The 7,918-nt window shown below is 36.3% G+C and overlaps 1 protein-coding gene across 3 annotated transcripts in view; it reads left to right on the top strand.

The window, feature by feature from the left end:
* Positions 1-7,918, top strand: part of LOC106462089 (vacuolar protein sorting-associated protein 52 homolog) — a 33,596-nt gene that overhangs the window by 12,629 nt on the left and 13,049 nt on the right. For all 3 annotated transcript variants that reach the window (XR_002611148.1, XM_013921971.2, XM_013921972.2), the window contains exons 7-9: positions 429-490; positions 2,389-2,539; positions 4,052-4,285. Coding sequence is in view for 2 of the 3 variants with exons in the window: in XM_013921971.2 (XP_013777425.1) it covers positions 429-490; positions 2,389-2,539; positions 4,052-4,285 (447 nt within the window). In the remaining variant the exon portion in view is untranslated. The remainder of the gene's footprint in view (positions 1-428; positions 491-2,388; positions 2,540-4,051; positions 4,286-7,918) is intronic.

The raw sequence follows: 7,918 nt of genomic DNA, 5'->3' as shown, positions 1-7,918 counted from the left end.
TATATATATATATATATATTCTGTGATGAAATTAATGCAAGAACATCTTATAATCAGTTTTATTTTTCCACCAGTCCTTCACAAACGTATGCTTCAACAGTCCAAAAGTGAATGTGTAAGGCCAGTCAATACTAACTGTTAGAACTTATACTGCATAAATAATACTATACAATCTAATATTTGAAATGAAAAATTATGAAGCTGATGAAGTGTATTAATTAGGGTGAATGTTCTTTTATGGCTTAATGTTTAGAATCATTGATGAGAACGTTATAATACAACCTTAGAGACCTGTTATTGTTAAATAAAATAAATTTGTTTAGTTTTTTTTTTACCTGAAAACGTTATCTACAGTTTTACATTTGATTTAATAGTTTGTCTTTAAAAAAATAATTTAATGGAAAACAATACAATTTCATTATTTTTAGGCAATTCGAGGTGAACTAAGTCAGTTTGTGGATGATATGGTGGTTCCTGATGTTTTGATAAAGTAAGTGTGTTTATGGTTTTCAAAGCTATTTAGGAGTTAATGCATTATGCTATTGTTAAAAGTTATTTGTAAAAAAGGATTATCAACAAAATTTGTCAAACAGTAATAAGTTGTTGAAATTTAATAATAATTGTTCAACCATCTATGTGTAAAAACCTTAAACACTTAAAAAAAACTATAAAATAAAAATGAGAATATATATGTGCAGTATTGAGGTGCACATTTAAAATTTGATACGATCCTGGTTAGGTTTTTAATATATAACATAATGTTTGGGACAACATGGGACCTATTGGTCCATCTCGGCTGTCCCATCCTCTAAATTAAACTAAAACTATTAATAAATACATTTAAAAAAAATAATTTAAAAAATTAAATTTTTTTAAAGAAAAGCCAACCCTTATCATTCACATACTTATCCAGCTTTCTCTTGAACTAACTTAAATTTGCTGCCTCCACAACATTCAAAGGCAACCCATTCCAAAGGTCAACCACCCTGTTAAAAATATGAAACTGTCTTAGCTGAAGATGATTCCTACCTTGCCAAAATTTATATTTGTGTCCCCTAGTCCTACCATTCTCATTGTTAAATATGAAAAAGATGATGCATCAACACTATCAATTCCCTTTACAATATTAAACACCTCAATCAGATCCTCCCCTAACTTCTTTTTTTCAAGAGAAAACAATTTAGGAGATTTCATCCTCTCCTCATATGACAACCCCATCCATACGAGGCATCATTCTAGTAACCCTTTCCAACCATTCAGTGTCCTTCCTAAGGTAAGGAGCCCAAGACTGAACACAATACCCCAAATGTGGCCTAACCAGTGACCAGTACAATGAAATTATAACCTTTTTAGACTTTTATACAATATTTCTATAGATACAACCTAAAATCCTATTTGCCCTACCACTAGCAACAGCACACTGCCTGAATGGTTTAAGAGACTGATCAACCATTACACCAACATTCCTTTCTTTCTTGACACGGTTAAGGTTAATTCCCTTCCAAATTATACTTATAATACAAATTATGATAACTCACATGCATTATCTTGCATTTATTGTAATTAAAACCCATCTGTCATTTATTTGCCCAACTCACTAAATGATGTAAATCCTTTTGTAAAGCAGCAGAATTCTCTTCACAGCTAGCAACACCCAAGATCTTAATATCATCTGCAAATTTAAGTAATTTATTGACCATTCCTTCATCTATGTCACTGATATAAATCAAAAAGAGCAAATATTCTAAGACTGAGCCCTGAGGTACCCCACTTGTGATATTAATCCAGTTTGACTGAACTCCATTTATAACAACCGTCTGCTTTCTTCCATCCAACCACTTTTCTGTCCAATTAACCAACTTATCCCCCACACCTATAGAGATAATTTGTTTCACAAGCCTTTTATGTGCCACCTTGTCAAATGCTTTCTGAATACAACAAATTTACAACTTTACTCTCAACTACGTAAGCAATAATCTTTTCAAAGAATGTCAAAAAATTTTCCCTTAGTGAAACCATGTTGACTATCCAATAAAATTATAAACTTTGTTAAATGGCTATGCAAAGCATTTTTTTTATCAGACTTTCCAATAAAATTCTAAACTTTGTTCAATGGCTATGCAAAGCATTTTTATCAGACTTTCCAAAACTTTTTTTCTTTTGCTTGAGATAGATTGCATATTTTTATATCCAGTGAGATTTTACTCAAATTTCTTATCCATTTATTGCTCACGAAGGAAACTATTCTAAAGTTGGTGTAATCAGTTTTTTTTTGCAAGTTTTACAAGATAGTTTTCAGGCCAGTACTGCTTACCAAAAGTGAGCTATTCTGGGAAGATTTGTAACTGTTTAAAAAGATAACCTTATGCATAATTTTTGTGTGTGTAGTCACATTTTAGAGACACCTGTAGTTGAAAAGGACTTTCTTGAACAAATTTATGTGTTGGACCATAAAATATCTTTTGTGAAAGAACAAGCCTTCAAAGAAGTTCACTCTTGCCAAGATGTAAGAGACATACTTGATAAATTGAAGTTCAAGGTAAGGAGAGATAACTAAGTGAAGAACATTACTGTTAATTACTTGGTGTGTGGTTTGTTTGATGTTTTTACAGTGGATAATCTATATGTGTATTTATTATCTAATATATTGAATTATAAGTGAAAATGTATTGATGATACTTGAGAAAACACTGGAGTGTGTGATAAGGTTATAAGTTAGTGCATGAAATATTTCTATCTTGATTGTTCTTAGCTCGGAAAAAAAGACTGCAATAAGAACTACTCTGAAATAAGTTTTCAACCAGTACATTTTTAAGCATCTTAAGCTCAACTACTTTTTGTAGGAATGTTAGTATACATTTTAGGAAACTGTATGTTTGGTAGAATGGTAACTACTGAATCACTGCAACAATTGTTTCCTTCACCTTTGATTTTATTTATCCATTGTACCAAATGAGGCTAACCAATTGATAAAACAATACATTTTAATCTTTTGTAAGTAAGAACAGTATATTTAGTTAGTATAGTCATCACTAGGTTGAATCTTATTTCTTATTAATGTAGATAGCTTGCTTTTATCAGGAGTCAACACTAAGGAATAACATAGGACCAAAACAAGAAACTAAGTAACTCAAGTGTTTTTGATAGATAGACCTTTGTTCTTCAGAAGTAAATTTGTAATAGGTGGAGAGTGTGAAAGTCAGTGGTGATCTTCAGTGACATCATGAAATTTCAAAAGTAACATTATTTTGAAATGCTTTTAGAAAAACAAAATTCTGTAAGTCTCTCTTGTTTTACTAATTACTATATTTCTGTCATTTCCTTTTTTACTTTATTCCTTTCTTGCCTTACACCTGAAACCAGACCTTATTCCTGTCTCGCCTTACACCTGAAACCAGACGTTATTCCTGTCTCCCCTTACACCTGAAACCGGGCCTTATTTCTGTCTTGCCTTACATCTGAAACCAAATCTTATTTGTTTCTCATCTTACACCTGAAACCAGATCTTATTACTGTCTCATCTTACACCTGAAACTAGACCTTATTCCTGTCTCGTCTTACACCTGAAACCAGACTTTATTCCTGTCTCGTCTTACACCTGAAACCAGATCTTATTACTGTCTCATCTTACACCTGAAACCAGACCTTATTCCTGTTTCATCTTGCACATGAAACCAGACCTTGTTCCTGCCTTGCCTTACACTTGAAACCAGACCTTATTCCTGTCTCATCTTACACTTGAAACCATTCACTTTTGCAACATTCTTATTGAAAGAAACCTTGGCATGGTGGACTGCTCCAGTTTCACTGAAAATAAAATATTTTCACACCTTACACCTCCTCATTCTCAATTCACTCCTGAAGAAAGAAGTTCTATGTTTTTGTAAGCACTTACTTGGATTACTTGGTTTCATGTTTTGTGATTATACTATCCAGCATGATGGAGAAATTCTGATTGTCAGTTTTTGTCGATATTGTTGATGGTTTATTGCAGATAACTATTGCTGGTCCATAATGCATCCATAAAATAAACTTTTAATACTTGTTTCAGGCATTATCCAAAATTCGAGAGTACCTGTTACAAAGGATCTACTCCTTCCGTAAACCAATGACAAACTACCAGGTAACACAAGATACAATGCTAAAGTTCAAGTTTTTCTACCAGTTTTTGATGACTCATGAGAGAGAGGTTGCACGGGAGATTCGAGATGAGTACGTTGACACCATGTCCAAGATATACTTTTCATATTTTAAGAGTTACACCACTAGACTAATGAAATTACAGGTAAGGATACTCGTCATTAGTGCTAAAAGGGGAATCTTCATTTATGATTATGTAACGTGTTTAATATTTTAAATTTTTTCTTTTACTTGCTCATAAAATATGCCTGAGTTAGAGGATATGCTAGTTTGAAATAAATTACTATATTACCTCAGCTAGTGCAGAGTTTAGGCTTAAGGTCAAAACTTTATAAATAGAACTTAGATTTTGAGAAGTGAATTAGCAGAATTCTGATGCGATACATTACCTCTTCTCACTAAATAGCTATTCTCATTTAGTGCTGCTCTCTACATGCAAAAATATTTTTATGCATGCCACAAGCCTTCTATCTCCCTTCCGCTAGAATTGACTGATTCCAATGTGTCTCTCATGCAAATCATCATGTGTCAACCCTCCACCACTAAGAATGTGACATACTCTCATGATGCATGTGACTCCCTCTATTCAATTCTACTGAACTACCACTTCTCGTTTAGCAGTACTCGTGTTCAGACATTTTTCTTTTTGTGGTCTTCATGTGAATAGTGATTTTAATAGGTTAATTTTCAACGTGGAATTTCTTCATTATTATTATTTTTTTTTTACATTTAAATTTTTTTTAAATTTAACCCAATTCACAAGTCTTTATTTTTCTCACATTTGCATATTTTACATCAAACACTTTTGTTTGATTTACATATTTCTACAATGAATTCTGAGGTTCATGTTTCCAGTTCAGGGGTTATATCTCTAGCACTACTTTCACAGGCTGCAGGTGGGGGAGACCCGTCATTGGATTTCTCTGCTATTATACCTTGGGAAATTGATCGTTTTATGGGTCAGCCTTCTTCTCCTGAACTGTCCCTTCTAATCCTCCTGATCATGCCAAACCTGTTCAGGCCAATGAAGATTTGATAACCTTTTTACACCACCAGATTTTGCTGTGTTTTTCCCTACCTCTCTTGCAGAATTAGCTAGGCCTAATATGGCATTTTTCAACATTATTTCTCAGGTGGGTTATGCTTTATTCAATTACCCATTTTTCTGTGATTCCTTATTACCTCCATGCTGGCTTGTCTGTTATCTTTGGCACTCATTTACACATGTGGATTCACTGTAGTTGGAATTTCTGGGTCATGATGTGACCTTTTGCCAGGTACATTTGCTGCCTCTTTCTTTTCTAGATTTCTGTATTTTTTCTTTGGTGATAAGTTTTCTATCATGTATCTAAGACTTTGGAATCTCGTGTAATCTGTGCATCAACACTCGACCCTTTCCCCTTTAATTACATGTTTGTCGCAGCTGGAGCCATGGCACGCCTCTATTCCTTCCTGTCCTGGTCCTTATCTATCCATTCCTGTCCCCTTCCAGGGGTTTCTCATCATGTTGTTTTATTCAACATTGATGGACATGTTGCCAACAGTACCTGACTCTAACCATATGGTTCCTGTCCAGTGAGAGCTTGACTATATTATATTGTTACCCTTTGGTGATCTTTCACTATAGTTCCATGGGTTCTTCAGGTTTTATCATAGGGACTTGTCCTACTATTTCTTTCCCCACCTCCTTTGTACCCTTATCCTTTCCCATGACTTGGGATCCTACCACCAGCCTGCATCTGTCCCGAGGAGGTGCAAGATTTTCTGTCTCTTCAGGCCATTGCACCTGTTCATCATCTTTCTCCAGGCTGTTTGTTGTCCTCATGCTAAACCAGAGACTGGCGGCCTGTACTAGGTTTGTCCCACCTTATTCTCATTTTCAATCTGCCTTGTTTTACCTTGGAGTCTTTCTCTCTCTCTTAGGTGGGCTTTTTCTCCAGGTTTGTTGATGACAAAGAGAAATGTCACGAATGATTATTTGCATATCCCAATATTTCGTCACTTGGGACCCTCTCTTTGGTTTATTCTCCATGGGGTGGTTTTTCTGTTTCTCGCAATGCCCCTCGGACTTGCTTCGGCCCTGTATGTTTTGTCAGCAATCCGAGTGATTGTCGTAACTTATATTATCTTGGGTTGCACTTTCCTCTTTCTTCCGTCAAGTGACTACTGTTCACTCGTTCCGAACAGTAGTCCACCTGTTACCCTTATCAGCTGCTCCTGGAGGTGGCTATAATGGGCTGTTAATCAAGTTTGAGAAGTCCTTACTGCGACCTGTCTAATATCTTGTCCATTTGGGTGTTTTTCTTTTTATACACACATCCCAGTCTGGCCACACTTCTTCTCTTCATCTTTGTTCAATGGGTTTTCAGTTAAATTACAGCTTGTGAAGTTCTATTGCTTTTGGGGATGTGATCTTCTATGGTAGCCCTTATCCCCTTAGGTTAGGCTCTTTCTTAAGCTTTTTGCGACTATTGGAATTTTGCAGGGATCCTTTGTTGGCTCTTATTACCCTTGTTGCTGATTGGCATTGGTGGTTAGATATGACTCACATGTTGGCAGGTGTCCTGCTTCCTCTTCCTCATCTGGTTTTCCACATTTCATGGATGCATCTCTTCAAGGATAGGGGCATGGGTTGATCAACTGGAAGATTCAGGGTTTTATTCTATCAACATCCTGAAATTTCTCTCTGTAGGTCGTGTTTTGATTTATTTTCTCCATCTGGCCAGAAATTGTTAGGTAATGATCCATTCCAACTTTTCTTCAGTGGTTGCTTATCTCCATCATCAGGGTTCTCTGATGAAACCTGTTCTCCATCTCTCTGTATTCATATGTTGGATCTCTTTTTGGGCCCACATGCTCGATATCATTGTGTGTCATGTTCTGGGTGCTTTCACTCTTGTCGTGGATTGGATTCCTATCCAGACAACATTTATTCAACAGAGTGGTCTGTCAACCCCTTTTGTTTTCCAGTGGCTTTTACTTTAGTGGGGTACTCCTCACATTGAGGCTTTTACTACGTCCCTTAACCACAAATTGCCTTGGTTTTGGTCTTCGGTTCCTCATCTTCTTGCTCTGGCTATCAATTAGACCTACACATTTGTATATCCTCCAGTCCGCCTCCTTCTCTGGGTTTTGTTCATCCTTGACACTCTGTGTTCAGTCCTTCTGATAGCTATTTCCTGGCCACCTGAGCTGTGGTTTCCACATCTTCTTCAGCTCCAACTTCCTCCTCTGTACCTTCTTTGCCACCCACAGTCACCAGTGTTTCATCCAGACCTTTCTATCCTCCATTTTCATGCTGGTTTCCCCTGGTCATTGGTGAGGTGATCTGGCTTTTCCTAATGGTTAGCCTCTTTTCTGGCTTGTTTCATTCACCCTTCCTAAATGGAAGTTTCTCAACACTAATGGAATTTTTCCATTGTTGGCTTCTGGGTTCAGGGTTTTCTCCCTGATCAACCCACTATATTTCTCATATGTATTCTTCTCTTGACTTTTGGATCTTCTGTCCCCTCGGTCTTGGATTTTTGGTTGGTTTTGTCCCACACCTTTCATTTTTTTCATACCACAGGTATTTACCTCTCCTACACTTTACCTGTGGAAGTGTTCCTTTCAGATTTGTTGTCCGTCATGGTGGGCTGCCTTTCCAGATGGGGATAGTAATGTGGTCCTGCACTGCCTCACTTTGCCTACATTTGAACCACTCTCCCAGTGCCCCTTGTTTCACTTTCCATTATGTTTTCCTTCCTTCTCCTATTCGCCTGTGGACTTCAGTGGTCTG

The sequence above is a fragment of the Limulus polyphemus genome, unplaced genomic scaffold (assembly GCF_000517525.1).
Source record: "Limulus polyphemus unplaced genomic scaffold, Limulus_polyphemus-2.1.2 Scaffold1090, whole genome shotgun sequence".
NCBI classification, from domain to species: domain Eukaryota; kingdom Metazoa; phylum Arthropoda; class Merostomata; order Xiphosura; family Limulidae; genus Limulus; species Limulus polyphemus.
Note: the sequence above shows the minus strand (reverse complement) of the source record. Positions and strands in the feature narration are given on the sequence as shown.